Source organism: Mixophyes fleayi, chromosome 7, assembly GCF_038048845.1.
Source record: "Mixophyes fleayi isolate aMixFle1 chromosome 7, aMixFle1.hap1, whole genome shotgun sequence".
Taxonomy (NCBI): Eukaryota; Metazoa; Chordata; class Amphibia; order Anura; family Limnodynastidae; genus Mixophyes; species Mixophyes fleayi.
Genome location: NC_134408.1, coordinates 92,412,686 through 92,432,621, shown reverse-complemented (window position 1 = coordinate 92,432,621; position 19,936 = coordinate 92,412,686). Strand labels below are relative to the sequence as shown.

The following is a 19,936-nucleotide window of genomic DNA, read 5'->3' as shown; positions in this document are numbered from 1 at the left end:
GAGTGTGTGGGCCCCTTCAAAATTGTGCTACAGGGCCCTGTGATTACTAGTTATTGGGAATAACTGATATCTTGTACTTTGCTCATTGAACTTGGACTCTTCTCAACAACATTTTGGTATTGGTAAAGAGTTGCGCGATGCATCTATTTCCATTTGTGATGGAAGGGGAAGAAAATACTCAATTATACTTTTCTTTTTAACAAAACTGCAGTTGAAAACTTTTATGTGTGCTTAGTTGTCTATTTAGAAAAAAAAAAATCAAGTATAAACAAAATAACTATTACCCAGTGTCTTTATTTTATGATGCAGAGCAGATTTTATGCAACATAACATTTTTCCAAGTGTATGGCAGATCAATCTAGATTACAAACCAGGACAAATTATAGTATTTATGCCGGCTTCACAACAAATGATTTGTCAATTGCTTGAGAATAGGGTGAAGAGACACACCATTTAATATCATTAAGTAACCATTTAATATCATTGAGTAGAAGGCGAGGATATTTATTTGCATTATAAATCATGATAAATGCTTCACTGAGCAGGTAATAAACGTTTCATTGTTCATCTTGTGACATCCACAGACCAGGGAGTAAATGTTCCAGCTTTATCTCTTGGGATCTGAAACACAATGTGAATATTGTTACATTTCTTTCAGCCCCTATAATCCATTTATTTTTCATAATCATATCTGGTCACTATAATATGTAGAAAATTGCTGTAAAATTAATTTGTCAATCAATATACTGTAGTATTGTGTTGAAGGTCTGTTTGTACAGTCTGATATCAGAGCATAACTGGTGAGGAGGATGAGACACCAATATAGAGAAGCATACCTGACTTGAGAAGTGGTTGAGGAGGCTATGTTGATTTGTACACAATGTATGACTTAAGAAGAATGAATTATAAGTAGTTATCAAAGGTTGAAGAACCCTGTTGTCAGTGAAAACAGGTGTTATTTACATTGATAATGCTGGTGGTACAAGCCCTAAGTCTTGCCGGCTAAAGCTCCTCCATCCTAAGTATAGAATTATGTACTTGCACTCCCACAATGCCTGCTTTGTTTGAGTGCAACACAGTTTAAATAATTAAAATAATCTTTTTATTACCGAAAATAAAGACATCTTTTATACTTTATTTATTTTTTTAACTAGTGAAACGGAAAGCCTGCTCATACATGAGAAGGTACATTTTAGGAAAGGGCGTGGAAGTGAATGGGGGGAATAGTATTAGTTCCGGGAATGTTCTGCAGGTGATACTGTAGCCTTTGTGGAAAAAAGAGTTTGTTGATGAAGAGCAGAGGATTGAGTCTTGTGGTACTCAAGAAGAAAGAGGCAACAGCAGTGGAGGATATTACAGAAAATTAGGAAATGGCAAGTGACCAATAGAGACACTGATTTTGTGAAGGTATTAATTTTTTCACCCACCATCCTACATTGTTAAAGTGGGGTGACCGTATTAAAGCAGAGTAAAGGAAAAAATACTCCCATTCTCAGTCAGAGATCTGATTTTGATCCTGTTTTTTCAGATATTGTGCTGCTGATCTCAGGGTTTTGATATTATTGGGTATTAGGAATTTGATTTGATAGGGTTAGATTTGTGCACTAGGAGAATATTTTAATATTTTGGAAATCATTTTCCAGTAACAAAACATGCAGTTTCCCTATTTATACTGAAGTCCAGGGTTTAGAGGAGGAGACTAAATGGATCTACTACCAGCCAATATTTCCAGAGGTTGATAGCAACTCAGAGCTGTAGCAGAACCACAGGCTATAGAGGAGTACACTCTGCCCACCAGAAAGAGTACTCTGAATGGTATTGTAATGGGGTGTAATCTGTAATCTAATTATTATTGCAAGTAATGTGGGGGGGGCTCGACAAACAAAAAGAAATCTCATAGTAAAGTAACAAACTGGCCATTTAGCAAAACAATTAAACAAGTTCCTATAAGTTACCATTTTAGTTAGGTGGTCTTCACAGGCCATTCGGATTCTTTCAGGGCTTGTTGGGCTGTTGAGAGTGAAGATCTTGGGTAAACCACGTTCTGCACGAACTGAATCCACTGCATCTTTTATAGCAAAGTACACAGAACACCCCAAAAATACAGCTGGCTCTCCAACACCCTGTAAAAGTAACATAGTTATGAGAATATCACCTACAGCTTTACATGCAGAGCACCTGAAACTTCAAACAAATGTCATTCTTTGTCCTAGTATTATTGGGCCAGCAGGAGCATGAGTTAATAAAAGCAGTCTTAAGTCTGAGTAATCAAAAGTTCTTACATCAAGCAACAGGCTACTGCTTTCATATGTTTATTTGATGCTAGCACGTTATTTTACAATGTCCTGCTTTGGAAAAAATAATTACCCTGCAAAAATTAACCAGGCATTTCTGTAGCATTAAAAATATGTCAAAAACATTAAATGAGAACAATTTATGCTTTAGAGCAGTGCAGTCAATTATTTACAGATGCACATATATCACTGCCAGGACCAGGCATCACTGCAAGAGTGTTTGATGGTGTCCAGGAAGTGAAAGGCTGTAAAGACGGTCCCTGCGGTGCAGATGTCTGGCTTCGCTGTGCCCCTTAAGGTGCTGAAGAGTCCCCGGATGGCTGAGCCCTACAAGCGGGTGAAGAAAGAAGGTTACTCACCCGTCCAGTGCTCCAGCAGTGAGTATCGCTTCTTTCCTGCAGGTCCTGTTAGCGGTGGAAGGATAAGCCAATCAGGGCTCACCTTTCCCCGCTGGCCAATCAGCGGCCGGATACGCGAGCCAATCACGGCTCGCGCCTGGCCGTTTAAAAGTTAAGCACCGTGACGAGCCAATTAGCGCTCGCGGCGGCGCCGGCTGACACCATTTTGCCAGAAGTCCGTCGGAGGAAGGGATCAGACGTGCGGAGCGGTGGAAGAAGTCTTCAATCAAGCCACCGGAGCAGAGATCGTCGGCGGGGAGCCCTTGTAAGGGCTGAGAGCGCCCCCGCCTCCAGAGCAGCAGCGGAGCCAGCGCCGAACAGGAGAAGAGGCGCCGCCGGCTGGAGGGTCTGGAAGACCCGGAAAAGAAGGCAGAAGACGGTGTAGCAAGTTGAGTATCCTGCGCAGAGCAGGTAAGTACACTCAACGTTAGGTCGGGCACTAGGCCCGTGGCCATGGTCGGGCACAAGGCCCGTGGGGACAGTAAATTAGGGGCACAAGGCCCAGGGAGCTGGGCACTAGGCCCCTATGAAGTAGTGGGCCAGTATGCCATATAGTTGTCAAAGGGCACAAGGCCCTGTTAGTTAGATAGGTAGGGGGCGTAAGGGCCCCAGGTGTACAAGGGCACAAGGCCCTTAGGTAGGTAGTGGCCTAGAGGCCACAGGGCCTAAGTAGGGGCTGATAGCCCATAGGCTGTGGAAGGGCACAAGGCCCTAGTAGATAGCTAGGGAGGCCACAAGGCCTAAGTAGGCAGGGGCTAGTCCCCCTAGGTAGCAGGGCACAAGGCCCTAGTTAGTGGGCTCAGAGCCCTGAGTTAGAGAGGGTCTAATGCCCGTAAACAGAGCACAAGGCTCTGTATGTAGCTGGGCTGAGGCCCATGGTGTGTAGGGCATAAGGCCGTGGTGGTGTGACAGAGTCGTGAGAGCCTTGTGAGTGTAGGTGCGGTCCTGTGTGAGGTGAGCACACTAACTTAGGAGGTACAGTAGAGCGGAGGCTCCTGTTGATGCTGTAGCAACCGGCTGGTTGGCTAGCAGCTGTGTGCTCTGGTAAGTAGCATACAAAGTACTGCATACTGCATTTATTCTGTCTGTGCGGCGAGTACTGTCTGTATCACTGTATTTTTGGGTGTGCTATACAACTGTTTCCAGGGGCAAGGCGTCAGGCCCCCATTAAAGGTAGGCTCTTGTTTTCTGTGTTTTCCTGTACTAACCCGTGCTGCGGGGACAAGTGTAGTTACCAGCTTACATATAGTCAGGGAAGAACATACGTAGTTTTGCCGCCCCTTAGGTCCCGGGGGTCACGCTGGTTCCCAGAGGGGGTGACTGAGTGATCCAGTGGCAGTGCAGCACAGCTCGAGGCAGTTCCAGGGGCGGCCCATGGTTCTGGTCGAGGGTCCCCAAGCCTGAATTCCATGCAGGTTCCCTGGTGGTTCCAGGTGTAAGGACACGTGTTCGATACCCGAGTACAGGCAGTCGGGCGGTTCAGCTCGATCAGCTGTTCCGTGCGGCAGTCGGCCCGCGGGTTAGTGTGCTGTTCCAGCGAGCCTCAGTCGGGCCTGGTGCAGCCGGTCCTTGGGGTCCGTGGGTGACCCCATAGTAAGGAGACAGTCTCCTTGGTTAGACCTGGGTGAGGGGGTTAGGAACCGCCCTCCGGTATAGTCCGTGAACACCGGCTGGTGTTCCCCGTAGTGCTTAGTGAGTAGTTCCGTTAGTGCACCACACCTAGTTAGTTATAGTTGTTTGACTTAATTGCGTTGCCGACCATTAGAGTGTTGTTAGGGTCGGGTCACTGTTGTAGTTAGTTTAGCGTCGTGGGTGCCCATCTTAATCTCACCGAGAGTGCAGAGGGAGGCTGTGTGTTCCTTGTCATCCGCAGGTGTCGGGGAGGTGCAGGAGAACCGGATCGGTAGTGGGAGTGTCCCGGTGAGTATCACGCTCGATTCCCCCTTTCGGTTAGGCCCTCACCAATTGGTGTGCGAGGTACTTGAGGCGGGACTGTTCCTGGTCTCAAGTGCCTGTAGTCCCCCGTGCCTTGGCGAGAGCAAAGTGAGGAGGTGGCAAGTGAGCTTGGACTGAGCGTGTCCTTGTTCATTGCTGTATTCTCGGACAGCCCTTCCCTGGTAGGCACGGCCGTAATCTTTGTCTCTTTCTTAGAGGGACGTGGTTGGAGGTGACAAGGGTTGTGGCTGCTGATCTGCTGGGATTGAATCGCAGCTGGGACATCAGAAGCAGACTGGAGGTGACCATCATTTACAAAGTAAGTTCTTCTGTGTGCGTCTCTCCTGTTTCCCGCAGACGCTACAAGGCCACAAAAATAAATAAAACCTTGCAGAAAGAAATCTGGACTGTGAGCTTCCAGCAGGACAGCCTGCTCTAGGAGAAGGAAGAGGATTCTAAAACCCTATAGTCGGTCTAGTTCTTACCTGCACATTGTAGACAGAACATTACTCAAAAAATGTATGAGAGCCAATTCCACTTCAAAGACCCTTTATTAAAGAGGGCCTTCAAAAAATGATCTTCCAGGCAGATTTGTTTGCCTGAGACATCACAACAGACCTACTGTGTATATATATAAACTTCTTTCCACTGAGCTTATCGGTCATAACCAAAGTCAAGGAAATTAGAACAAGTCTGCCTGAAAGATAAATGTTAATAAAACGAAAACTCCTATTAAATAGGTGAGAAAATCTTCTGCACCTGTTCCATCAACTGTATTGCACAGTAATGTGCACTGTAACATTGCCTGTCCATGCAGATTAAAGATATCTGTGAGATTCAGTCTTTCCTTTATTCTCTTTATGTTAAGATGCACACAGCCTAATACATTTTCTATAACATATTTGGGAAGAAGGGAGGTAAGAGAATGTAACTCACCTTGGAGGAGTAGATGGTGTATGGATTCTTAGACGATGCCAGGAGAGAGACATTAAACTCAATGGGAACATCACAAATGGCTGGTATTTTATACTTATCAGGTCCTAGGGTATACATATCACCTTGGGACGAATAATGCAGTTCTTCCATTGTGAACAGCCCAAGTCCCTGAGTAAATGCACCTTCAATCTAATACAAAAAATTAGAGTAATAAAAAAGGTAAATGTTTATTAACTGCAGAGTAATACAAATCTCTACTTTAGGGGGAAACAGACATACATGAAAGACTGGAATGGGATTTATGACAATATGTAAACTTATCAAGCTATGCTTTCTTTATACATTGTGAAAAGTTACAATTGTAGATATTTTGTGCACGCAATAACAAATGTAACATGCGTCAAATTGTTTTCTTATGCTGGATTATTTAGTCTTCAATGTCGTCGCCTAAGGAAAGACATTGCACCAAGTCAGTTTCCGAAGGAAATAGAAAAAACATTTTCTGCCACCAGATCACTTTAAGAGAATCATGCCGGACATGTCAGATAAATGAAGAGTTAACAGCACATGCATACTGTGCTTTGTGAATTAAATTATGTTTACACCATGGATTAAATCAGTGGTTCAAAAACTTTTGCAGTTCGCGGCACCCTTAGAGTCTCCAAATTTTTTCAAGGCACCCCTCCAAAATAATTACTGAGCAGTCCTGTTTTAGAAGTAGTTGGGTCAAAAATATGTAATAAGTATTTAAGTCATGACAGAAATACTTATTTAGTTGTATGCAAAAATGCCCCTCTGCATCCAGGCACTCTGCCCCCTCTGCATCCAGGCACTCTGCCCCCTCTGCATCCAGGCACACTGCCCCCTCTGCATCCAGGCACACTGCCCTCTCTCACGTTGCCCCCTCCTCTGCCCTCTGACCCCCCTCCTCTGCCATCTGGCCCCCCCTCCTCTGCCATCTGGCCCCCCCCCTCCTCTGCCATCTGACCCGCCTCCTCCTCTGCCCTGCGCCAGCTATAGAAAAAAGAAAGCAAACAGAAACTTACCAATCTGCATGGCGCTAGGACCAAGCAGCCTCCTCTCTCGCGCAGCTGTCACTGACGTCGATATTCAGTGACAGCTGCGGGAGAGAGGAGGCTGCTGGGTCCTAGCGCCGCGTGGATTGATAAGTTTCTGTTTGCTTTCTTTTTTCTAGGGCTGGCCCGCGGCACCCCTGGGAGCCGGGGCGCACACTTTGGGAACCGCCGGATTAAATTAATGAATCTGCTGCATTTATTGTCTTAACAGAGGTAGCCGCCACCTGCAGAAATACACACGTTTGAATAGTGGTGATGTGCAAGCCATAGACAGTTACTTCCGCTCAGACCACTGAAGCTGCACTGTAACACAAAATAAAAAATACAAGCAAGGCAGAGTGTTCCCACCCCAAATCATCCACCATCCCTAATGCTTGGCAGTTTGGGAAGAGGTTCACCTGCTATGATGAGAACAAGCATCAGACTTGTTCTTTGCAAAAAAAACAAACAAAAAAACCCCAAACCCATCATCTACCCTCCTAGAGTATGAGCCCCATGTTGAAAAGTGCTTGGGCTCTTCCTGACCCCTGTAGGCCATAGGGTCTAAATGTAATTAAAGTGAGTCCGTAAGGCTCCTGTCCATTATACCAAGATCAAAAGAACACACCCATATAATCTTAAAATAAAGTAATTGAAAACCCTTGTTCGCTATTTTAAAGTACAAAATATATTTTATTTTTCCCTTGATCTGTGTTAGTCCAACTGGGAAATAAAAATTATTTTGTACTCGATTGATCCATTCAAAAACAGAATTTCCCCACAAATAAAATGACCTACCTACTGCTTAAAATAACTGCTGCTAAACAAATTAAAGCCAGAAGTACCCATCACTGGCTGCTTGTAACCTGCTAATGGTGAAGGGGAGTCCTGACTTTTTTTCACCATAATTTTGCAGAGTTCATAGTGTGCAGGTGGGGATTTTTTAAGATTTTGACCAAGCAAGAAAAATTATGAAGATTATGTTTAAAGTTTGCTGCTTTTTCTTGAAATACTCCATGGCAGCCTAATATTCCCACCCATGTTGTTAACTTCTATGAATGTGAAAAGTCCCTTTCACCTATGGTGCCAAGAAAAGAATTTATGGACTCCGTATGAAAAGGCTATGCATGAACAAAGTGATCGAGTCACCTTGGATCTAATTTGGAAACACCCTGCAGATTTTCTGACCAGGAAAAGTTTGTCATTAAAGCCTACAACCCTCTGGGTCTGTGGAATAAGAACAATCGCTCGGGCTTCCTGCAATGTTTGCAGGCCAATGTGTATCACTTCCAATTCCACTGGAGCTGATGTGGTTCTGGATTTGACAAAAAGTAGTGTCCTCTCCTGACAATGTCCAGAACCCATTTATCCAGAACATATATAATCAGTGATTCTAATGCCCACTTAAATAATTAACGAAAGGCTTTTTGACAGCCTCCCATCCTTAAGATTGAACGCCCAAAAGGGGTTTTGGGTGATTTATTGCCACCACTTTCTAGAGTACAGTTTTCAGGGTTTGTAGCTCCTCATATCCTTAAAATGTTGACATGATGAACACTTAACGCTTCTATCTTGCAGCAGATGGTTGGACTAACCCCCGGAAATCTTTTGAATCATGATATCTAGCCAAAGAATATAGTACCTTTAAAAGGGAAGCTTAGCTAGCCCATGGATGCAGCCAGAGAAATTTTCTAGCTACTGCCACTGAAGCTATGGCTCTGGCTGAAAAGACAATGGTATCCAGAGATGCCTCACTAAAGAATTATATTCCTACTTTAAATAACCAAGTGCAGTTTATTTCTTTCTTTTGAACATTCACACAAAGATTTTGTCCCCACAGGCTGTTCTGGACACTGAAGCCATGGCCACAAGAATTTCAAAAGAAACATGAAGTTTTAAAACAACTTTTCATCTTCCTATCCATAGAATGCCTCAAGGAAACATCTGATCCAACTGCTCAAGGAGCTTGGAAATTGTCTAATACAAGCCATTCCTTACATGCTACATAAAAGACCCCTTCATAATCCACTAGTAATAGTTTGTCAAAGGCCCCACAGAGCAGATACTGAAATGCATTATCTTTCTTCCCTTCCACAGGCTCTGAAAGAGTATGGAGATGGAGAAAATACTAACTATACAAAAACAAAGAACCCCCGACATTGAGGCTTACCTAGAATGGGTGCTCTTCGGGCTGTTTGGCGGGTGGACTTTGGCTCCATAATACTGGTAACATATCCGGTGCATTCCAGGAGAATTCTGAGGTGTCAAGCAGCATTTTGCAGAGTTGCTGGGAAAGGCAGTATACTTATGGTTCGGAGGCCCTCATTTTTCCTGGTCTGTCCTCCATATGGTTATCTTTTAACCAGGATGCAGTGCACACTTCAACCTTGAACTGACTTTTCTGGAACAAACTCTGGCAGGACTGCCATCAGAAAATGTGGGGCCCAGTACAAATGAAACAGCAGGGACTCCTTCTACTCCTCGACCAGACCACTATCTCCCTGGGCCAGGTGGACAAAAGTAGCAGGCTATCCTGCTCTCTCCTACCAGTTCTTTCAATTTTCAATACCTATGGCTGCTGGTGCCTTAAGCTCTGTTCCTGCTTTTCTGGATCCTGGAATATTGGGGCATTATTTGGAAAAAAGACCGGTACATGAAATATAGAAAGCCCCAGCCATCCCCAGAGTTAAAATCAGTAGCACCCACGTTTAACATTTAACAACAAGCCCCAACATTAAATAGTATTTCCATTTAATAAACAAACCCATTTGCCTCTCCCGAAAATAAATGAATAGCATTTACTTTTAATAAATACACCTATTTCCAACACTAATCATTAACATTAAATCATTTGTATTCACATTTAATAGAAAGCTCTCTTCCCCAAACTAAGTAGCACATTAAACAAATATCCCCACAAACCACCCCAGCATTAAATGAAAGGTCCCATCACCCAACCTTAAATCGGCTCCACTATAAGACTAAACTACCCCATCATCATCCAACAAATATATAGCAATATTAAATAATAAGTCCCTACCCTCACTACATTAAATTTATAGCAGATCTCCCACCTACATTGCGATCCCCTCCTTCCACACTTTTCTTCCATCTGCATCATGTTGGAGAGGCAAACTCTTCTGTCCATCTCTCTAGCAGCCTGCGCATATGGGACGGAGTGCCTGTAATGTGGTCTACACCCCATGAGAGACATGGTCAGTAAGTAAAGTGGGTGCACACAGGGGGAGGTGGTCACACATAGGGAAAGTAAAAAGGAACGGGTCATATAATCTGCGGCCACATGGCCCTGGAGTAGAAGCCAGCCACCAGGAATCATACAGTGCCCCGAGCTGAAATGGGGGGTTTCCGGGCAACATAGCCCATCTGTACAGCACAGACATTTCTATGAATAACTGGTGGGCCCCTAGTCAGTCTGGGCCCCTTACAACTGTATTCCAGGGTATGGTTGGAGGGGGTCACTTACCCATTAATTTAATTACATGAATCAATCTGTGGTGTGCTTGGAGTTAACTGAATTACTTGCAGTTCCCTACTATTCAGCCATGTTTGTTTTCTCTCCAAGTGACTGACAGTCACCTGCGCTCAGACCAGAAGAGATACTAGCAATTGAAAATTAAATATCATTTATTATGTACAGCATCTGTAAGAGTAAACTATGATTTTTACTGTGACCCATTTAAAATTTTTCAACAGAAAAGCATGCAATTAGCCATGGTACTTCAAATAAGACTCAATGGGTGGAAGTTTTGCTCACCGTTAAGAAACAATTTAATTAGTGTTACATTTGCATATGCAAAAGGATTCTCAAATCTATCTAAAAAATATGGTAGTATCCATGCACAGAATAGAATTGACAAACCTCATATAACTGTCTAGTTATATATTTATTAAATGTTCCTTTAAGAACCAGATATTAATTTGTAGCAAAGTTCACAAACCTGACCGATGTCTATTCCTGGATTTATGCTTTCTCCAATATCCACAACAATATCAGTTCGCAGGTTCTGTCAGATAAAATTTAAAATCAATCAGAATGTAAGCATTAAACAATGTGTGTAATAAATTTTTATTATATATACACACAGATGTTACATAAAAATACATTGAAACTCAGAAATAAGGTTGCCAGCTATGTCAGCTATCAGGATGTGAAAACTGAATATATTTTATTAGCCTTCCACCCATTAAAATGACTTTCAACATTAATGTGCACAAAGAATTCACTTTGTCATTTATGACTAGATTAAATTAGTAAATCCAATTAACTTATTTAGAAACATGCAGTTGTATCATGTGAGGTCCAGTTAATCATTCACAAACCGTGCTTTGCCCTATTAAGCCATATGAAAAATACTATTACCTTGTGCGCTCCAGTCAGACAGTCTAGCTCAATCTCAGAACAAGCCGCCCCAAATATGTAATATGGAGCGATATGACCCACTCCCTTCTCCCAGTCCATGTCAGAGTCATATCCCCTGTATGAGAGACATGCGTCAGTGACTGAATGAAAGCGTAAGAGAATACAAGTTTATGCTGACAAACACCAGAAATAGCATTTTATTCCAAGCTAAATCGGCAACATTAAGTCCAGGGGTGCATGAGAATAGGGGGGCAGATGGGAACAATTCACAAGTATGGATGCCCAGAAGGTGTGGGGTGTAAAATAAAGTCAGCTTTTGCACTAATCATTGTGTGCAGTTATTAGATTCTGTACCTTTCATATCAATGTATGTATCAATCATAAAAATGTTCAGCACAAATGTATCAAAGGAGGGTAAAAGGGTAATCTGCAAATTACTACATCAGAAGTGTAAAATGGCATTCTGCAAAGAAAAAAGTATAAGTCATTGTTGGTAATTTATTTTGCTTGGTGACTGCGTTCATGCAGAAGTTTGACGTGATTCGCCGCAAATCGCGTCATTTTAGACCCGCAATTGATTTGCCAGTTCTCCTGGGAGTCCGTGAGACCAACCCGAATTTCGGGAGTCTCCCGGACATTCCGGGAGAGTTGGCAAGTATGATAAAATCATTGTATTTTTTTTATACCTGGAGTGGTCACCGTGACAAAACAAGTTTGATATCACTCAACCAGCCTATTCTTTGTTTCTCACAAAATGTGGAGCATAACATGTGCTTTATAACTCTGTTAATGTTCTCAGCTCACCAGAGTGCAAATGCTGTGTCTAATTTTATGTGGATAAGGGGACATTGTAGTCATGTCTATATAGGAGACATTTTCACTATACGTTACTCATTGCAAAAATGCATATTGTTAATATTACAGTGATGTTATACATTGTTCTTAAATTGAAGTTAGGTGGGTCATGGGTAAGGATCAGGTGGGGTCAGAGCTGGATTAAGGCTCTGGGGGGCCCGGGGCACTTTAGACAGGGGGGCCCCTATGATGTAACATGGTTATCATTTTATACAAATGCACAGACAATACAGTGTGCACTACTATTAGGTGCACACAACTCTGCCTTCACATGCAGTACAGTGTGAAGGAGGACATACCTCCCAACTGTCCTTATAGTCAGACCCAATCCTGACTACGCGAGACAGTCACCCAAATTCAGGACTGCCCGACCAGATTCAGGACAGTTGGTAGACTGTCCTGCTCTCTTACCTGTTCTTATCACTGACCCCACCTGTGGCTGCTGGTGTCTTTAGCTCAGTTGCTGCTTGTCTGAATTCTGGAATGTTGGAGGCCCTATATGGAAAAAAAAATACATGAAATTTTAGAAAATTCCAACCAGCCCTAGCATTAAAACAATGGTATTCCCTTTTAATATATAAACATATTTTCCTCCCTCCAAACAGTCCCAGCAATAAATTATATGGCGTTTAAAAAATATAATCATTTCCCACATCCACGGCATTAAATAATTCATATTCACATTTAATAAAAAGACCTAATTTTCTCCAAAACAGCCCCACATTCCTTTATGAACTTCCAAACCACCCTAGCATTAAATTTTAAGGTCCAATCACCTCATCTTAAATTGATAAACCCCACTATTAAATTAAATTGTCCCACCATCACCCCACAATAAAATAGCACCCATTAAATAATTAGCATCCACCTGCAATCCACCATTAAATTAATAACCTACCTCCCACATTATATTAAGAACCCCGCCTCTCTCACACATTTTATTAACATGCTACCCCCTCACACACACATTATATTAACATACTACCCCCACCTGTCCTGTGGTGCACGTCCCATGTGACACCAATAGCAGGAGACACATAGGGGAAGGGGGGAACGGATCGTAAGGATCCGCAGCCAATGATAAAAGGTGGCTGGTCTCGGAGGAGGGGCCAGCCACCAAGTAATAGAGACTTGGGCCAGTGCTGGGACCGGCCCAAAATAGTCTTTTTTTTCTGTCCGGCCCAGTGGGCATATGCCACCCAGCTCCCCGTCCCAATCTAATACTGTTTAATAAACTAGCATTGATACTGCACATTAAAAAAAAGAAACACTGATAAAATGACATCAGTTTTGACTATATATATATATATATATAATTAGATGATTATGACCCAGACCCACTCCTGACACCCAGTCACACTCAGGCCCACTCCTGTCACCTACAAACAGCCAGTCCCACTGCTGTCACCTACAAACTGCCAGACCCACTCCTGTCACCTTCAAACAGCCAGACCCACTCCTGTCACCCACAGACACCCAGACCCACTCCTGTCACCCACAGACACCCAGACCCACTCCTGTCACCCACAGACACCCAGTCCCACTCCTGTCACCCACAGACACCCAGTCCCTCTCCTGTCACCCACAGACACCCAGTCCCTCTCCTGTCACCCACAGACACCCAGTCCCTCTCCTGTCACCCACAGACACCCAGTCCCTCTCCTGTCACCCACAGACACCCAGTCCCTCTCCTGTCACCCACAGACACCCAGTCCCTCTCCTGTCACCCACAGATACCCATAACCTCTCCTGTCACCCACAGACACCCAGTCCCACTCCTGTCACCCACAGACACCCAGTCCCTCTCCTGTCACCCACAGACACCCAGTCCCACTCCTGTCACCCACAGACACCCAGTCCCTCTCCTGTCACCCACAGACACCCAGTACCTCTCCTGTCACCCACAGACACCCAGTCCCTCTTCTGTCACCCACAGACACCCAGTCCCTCTTCTGTCACCCACAGACACCCAGTCCCTCTTCTGTCACCCACAGACACCCAGTCCCTCTCCTGTCACCCACAGACACCCAGTCCCTCTCCTGTCACCCACAGACACCCAGTCCCTCTCCTGTCACCCACAGACACCCAGTCCCTCTCCTGTCACCCACAGACACCCAGTCCCTCTCCTGTCACCCACAGACACCCAGTCCCTCTCCTGTCACCCACAGACACCCATAACCACTCCTGTCACCTACAAACAGCCAGTCCCTCTCCTGTCACCCACAGACACCCAGTCCCTCTCCTGTCACCCACAGACACCCAGTCCCTCTTCTGACACCCACAGACACCCAGTCCCTCTCCTGTCACCCACAGACCCTCCCCCCGTGTTCAGTCACTTTTGGTCAGGCCTCTGGCTGGCAGGTTTAGCTGGACACTCTTCATTGCCGCTTTGATCAGCCCCTGGGGCACCGCCGGCTCTCTGGTCTAGGAAGCTGCCCCGGGATTAGGAGCTGCTGCGGCTGCACATGCGCAGCAGCTCCGTTACAGCCTCCTAGAATGTACAGCAGCCGCGGTGCTGCTGTACATTAAGCAAGCTGTCACATTTTGTGAGGGGGGAGGGGGGGGGGGGGGTGTGCGCCTGCGCCAGGGGGCCCCACAGCCGCAAAAGAATCGGATCACCAATTGACAGGTGATCCGACCAGCCGGCGGCGGGGGGCCCTCAGAGAGAGGGGGGCCCGGGGCACGTGCCCCCTGTGCCCCCCCCTTAATCCGGCCATGCGTGGGGTACAGGTACAGGATACAGGTGAGGGCACGGTAGCTGCTTTCATAGATATAGATTTATAGATATATTCATAGGTATAGAGGAAAGTCAGCCAGCCAGCTCATTGCAGTCTTTGGCCTTTGGATGAAAATATTGTGACCTGTGAGATGGTCAAAATTGACTGAAAATTAGTGGAAATTAATGTTATTGAGGTCAATAATGTAGGAACAAAAAAAACAACAACAATATAGCTAAGTTATGCAATCTTAGCATATTTTAGCAAGAAAATACAGATCCAAAACCAAAACACAGAGGTCAGTAAGCATCCCTAGTTAAAACAAATGCATGCTAAAAGTTGAGAATTTCAAAGTCATGGGTCCTTTGTGGCAAGTATTATCTACCTGTAAAATCCAGTGGCTGAAAGGCTTTTTCTCTCACTAAAAGCTTGTAGTACCTGTAATACAAGCATCACAATGAAGGGTGAAAACTTTAGATAATTATTCTGCAAGAAAAACGCACAATAAATCAGTACTGTGTAGTACAGTCATTTTCTTAGATCAGGATACAGCCAATAAGCTAAATTATACTCCTTTCATAGTCAGTCACCCGACAGCGAAGCTAACAGCATAACAGTCCCTCGTCACATGACACTGATACACATGGCTACATTTTTATGATGTTTTATTTTCTTTTGTAATTTTATTTCTTCCTTTTCCCATTGGGGTACACAATTTTCCCAAGCATTACCAAACTTAATTCCTTGACATTTTAGCAGTATTTTATAAGAAAAATAAATATTGAAATGGGTGATTAAAGTGGGAGATTGGACTTTAATGTAACATTAACACAGGGAAAGATTTTTATGCCTCTAACACACATGCACACTTCTAGGTTGAGCAGGCATCTTCTAAGAGCAGGAGGTAGGCCAATACCTTAACCCTTTATTTGAAAAGCATTGAAAATTTCAAAGAAAACCTTTTTTGCAGCACTGTACTCATGCACCATCCAGTGGTCAATATTGAAGCTTCTGAAACAACTGACTACTGTAAACACACATTTAGATGTTGCTTGAAAGCACCTCTGCTAAAGAAAGCTTGAAAGCACCTCTGCTAAAGAAAGGATATAAACAAATACATAAAGTAATGCGAAATTCATGTTGCTTGAGAGCAAGATTGCCAAATAATGCGCTGGAAGGACCATACCCCAGGTGTTTTGCTGTGTGCAATGAATGTGCATCATAAAGGACTGTCCCAACAGGCAGTGACAGAACCATGCTGCATTCACCACAGTGCTAAAGATCATCAAGTTTACTGGCACTGGTTCCATTTTATTTACTTTGCACTTCAGAGAAGCTTGTCTTCTCTATTAATTTAGCTTGGTTTTTTTTGTTTTGTTTTTTGTTTTACTGCCCATTGAAAGGTGGGTTGGTCCACGCTCAAAGTAACTTTAATGGTTAGTCAATTGAATGTTGAAAAATAAAAACCCTTTAAATTGTTCCTAGGAAAAAAAAACATTCACATAAAGAATCACATTGACAACTTGAAATAAGCAAACCATATATATTGCAATTTATTAAATATAAAATGAACTCACCCATTCCTCCCATTTTCCATTTGGATTGTTTTTGACGAAAGGTTCCAATGTTTGCCAGAGAGTCTCACAGGCGTACTTGATAATAGAAGGAAATGTAAATAGATTTGACTATTTTGTACTATACGTCCGATTAAATGCATATTCCAGTTTTTTGCTAGAACTACCGCTAAAATATTGTTTATATACAAAAATATAAAAAACCTCTATATATTTTTGATAGAAAAACGAAGACAAGAGTAACACCTAAATGTTGACAAACACTGAACACATTACATTTTTCTCCTATTGTGCTATGACCCACTTAGCCTCACTAATCCTATAAATGCTTTCTAGAACACTGCAGGACTATTGCATGCACACTTCTTTCTAATAAGCCAACATGTCATACAGTGGCAACTGCACTATAAACATAACTTCAATGATTTGGCTCCGGAAATCAGCACAGATACGAATTTAATACTTGTCCCCAGAGCCAACATGCATTAATATTGTATCTCTCAATTTAACATGGCCTCTTCTGTTCCCTTCTCAATTCCTCCTCTGGTCTGTCTCCAGCCCTCGCAGATCTCCATTCCGCTCAATGACAAATTCACTGCCTCCTGTGTGCAAACTCCTCCCCCCTTCTTCCAACAAACCTCTGCATGGTTTCCAGCTCTGTGAGTCTGTTGGCACCAAAAACATCTTTGTCTTGTCAGGAGATGTAGTTCTCAGATGGCAGGGGATGCCGATATTGGCAATGCGCAGCCCACTCAGGTCACTGGGGTTACAAGTTATTCTAGTTTCTTGTTTTTGGGGGGAGGGTGGGGTTATTATTAACTATTGACCTGTTTGTTAAATGTTGTAAGGCGATATGTGTAAATTAGAGATGAGCGGGCTCGGATTGCGCTAATCCGAGCCCACCCGAACAGTGCGGATCCAACGGGATCCGAGCACTGTTCGGGTATTTCCGGCGGGCAAAAAAATGAAACAGAGGCTATGACGTCCAAGTCTCACGTCGGATCTCGCGAGACTCGGATTGCATAAATTCCCTGCTTGCGGCCGCCATCTTCAGTCGGGCTCAGATCAGGGAAGAGGGAGGTTGTAGTTTGTAGTGGCGCTCCTGTGTCCTGTGCTCTGTCCTGCTGATCAGTCCAGTGGTGCTTTGTCCAGTGCTCTGTCCTGCTGAGTCCAGTGGTGCTGTGTCCTGTGCTCTGTCCTGCTAAGTCCATTGTTATTAAAAAATTATAAAAAAAAAAAAATTATAAAAAAAAATTATACATTTTTTTCTACTGCAATATATAAATACGTTCACTGTTCCTGCAGTCCAGAAATATTAGTACTGCAATATATAAATACGTTCACTGTTCCTGCAGTCCAGAAATATTAGTGCTGCAATATATAAATACGTTCACTGTTCCTGCAGTCCAGAAATATTAGTACTGCAATATATAAATATGTTCACTGTTCCTGCAGTCAAGAAATATTAGTACTGCAATATTTTACTACGTTCACTGTTCCTGCAGTCCAGAAATATTAGTACTGCAATATATAAAACTACGTTCATTGTCTTGCAGTCCAGAAATATTAGTACCAGAGATTAAATTATAATGGAGTACAAAAATTTGGAGGATAAAGTATGGAAAGAACCACTTCCTCCTAATGCTGAAGCTGCTGCCACTAGTCATGACATAGACGATGAAATGCCATCAACGTCGTCTGCCAAGGGCGATGCCCAATCTCCTAATAGAGGGCATGTAAAATCCAAAAAGCCAAAGTTCACTAAAATTAGCAAAAAAAGAAAATTGAAATCATCTGAGGAGAAATGTAAACTTGCCAATATGCCATTTACGACACGGAGTGGCAAGGAGCGGCTTAGGCCCTGGCCCGTGTTCATGACTAGTGGTTCAGCTTCATCCAAGGATCTAAGCCCTCCTCCTCCCCCCCCCCCCTAAAAAATTTAAGAGAGTTAAGCTGTCATCAACAACACAGCAAACAACTCTGCCTTCTAAAGAGATGACATCACAAATCCCCAAGGCGAGTCCAAGGGTGTTGGTGGTTGCGAAGCCTGACCTTCCCATCACTGTATGGGAAGAGGTGGCTCCTTCCACCATTTGCAGCACGCCCTCTGCATATGCTGGAAGGATCACCCACAGTCCAGTTACAGATTTGGCTAATGAAGGTGTGAATGTTGTACACCGGGAGGAGGATATTGATGTAGCTGGCGCTGAGGAGGAACTTGACGAGGAGGATGCTGATGTGGTTATCTTAAATGAGGCACCAGGGGGGGAAACAGTTGTTGTCCATGGGATGAAAAAGCCCATCGTCATGCCTGGGCAGAAGACCAAAAAATCCACCTCTTCGGTCGAGTTATTTCTATCCTAATCCGGACAACCAATGTATGGCCATATGTAAAGCTCAAATAAGCAGGGATAAGGATCTTGGCCACCTAGGGACATCCTCCCTTATACGTCACCTGAAGAACCTTCATAATTCAGTGTTTAGTTCAGGACCTGTGGATAGGACCGTCAGCAGTCCAGGGACACCTAAATCCCTTGGTCCTGTTGTATCCACACCAGCAACACCCTCCTCGTCAATTTTTATTATTATTATTATTATTATTATTATTATTAATAATATTTATTTATAAGGCGCCACAAGGCTTCCGCAGCGCCGTACAGAGACAAACAAAATTACAATACAATGGGAGACAGCACAATCTAGTAAACACAGCAACTCAGTAAGCTCAATGCACAGCTAGAGAGAGCGGGGAAGGGGGAGGGAGGATCCGCAAACGACGGGGCCCAAGAAGGAGGGCGCGGAAGACAGGGAGACCCCCAGGGGGTAGGAGGGAGCGAGAGTGGACGTGGGGTGGAGGACCCTCGAGGAGGAGGGCTAAGTAGCTGGAGAGCAGAGTTAGAAGTGGTGGAAACAGGAGGAGAGATGGCCCTGCTCAGAGGAGCGTACAATCTAAGGGGAGGGGTGGACAGACAGAGACGCAGGGGAGAGAGGGAGAGTAGGGGGACAGAGGCAGAAGATAAGGTAGGAAATTAAGTGGGAGACAGAAAGGCTTTAAGAAAAAGGTGGATTTTTAGGGCCCGTTTGAAACTGGACAGATTAGGGGAAGTTCTGATGGAGGGAGGGAGCTTGTTCCAGTGGAGGGGGGCAGCGTGGGCGAAGTCTTGGATACACGCGTGGGAGGAGGTTATAAGGGGGGAAGAGAGGCGACGGTCAGAGGCAGAACGGAGAGGGCGGGATGGAGCATGAATAGAGAGGAGGGTGGAGATGTAGGGCACAGTGGAGTTGGCGAGGGCCTTGTAGGTGAGTGTGAGGAGCTTAAAGAGGATTCTGAAGGGGAATGGGAGCCAGTGAAGGGCTAGGTAGAGGGGGGAAACAAAAGAGGAGCAGCGAGAGAGGAAAATAAGCTTAGCTGCAGCGTTAAGGACGGATCGAAGGGGATCGAGAGGGGGAGGCCAGTGAGGAGGAGGTTGCAGTAGTCCAGGCGGGAGATGATCAGAGAGTGGTTAAGGCATTTGGTGGCATCTTGGGAGAGGAAGGGCCGGATGCGAGCGATGTTGCGCAGCTGGAAGCGGCAGGATTTAGCAAGAGAGAGGATGTGGGGGCCAAAGGAGAGAGAGGAGTCGAGGATGACACCAAGGCAGCGAAGTTGGGGGATCAGGGGAGATAGAGGTGTTGTCGACAGTGATGGAGAGGTCAGAAGGGGATGGGGTATGAGAGGGAGGAAAAACTATGAGCTCAGTTTTGGCATGGTTAAGTTTGAGGAATCGAGAGGACATCCAGGAGGAGATGGC

General features: G+C 44.4%; 1 protein-coding gene across 1 annotated transcript in view; it reads right to left on the bottom strand.

The window, feature by feature from the left end:
* Window positions 1-274: 274 nt before the first annotated feature.
* The window catches only part of LOC142097880 (aldehyde oxidase 1-like), a 128,749-nt gene continuing 109,087 nt past the window's right edge, over window positions 275-19,936 (bottom strand). Inside the window, exons 29-35 of the mRNA XM_075180107.1 lie at window positions 16,149-16,223; window positions 14,957-15,009; window positions 11,000-11,114; window positions 10,578-10,643; window positions 5,564-5,752; window positions 1,956-2,123; window positions 275-621 (exon numbers count right to left, since the gene is read on the bottom strand). Coding sequence (XP_075036208.1) covers window positions 565-621; window positions 1,956-2,123; window positions 5,564-5,752; window positions 10,578-10,643; window positions 11,000-11,114; window positions 14,957-15,009; window positions 16,149-16,223 — 723 coding nt within the window. The 3' untranslated portion in view covers window positions 275-564. The remainder of the gene's footprint in view (window positions 622-1,955; window positions 2,124-5,563; window positions 5,753-10,577; window positions 10,644-10,999; window positions 11,115-14,956; window positions 15,010-16,148; window positions 16,224-19,936) is intronic.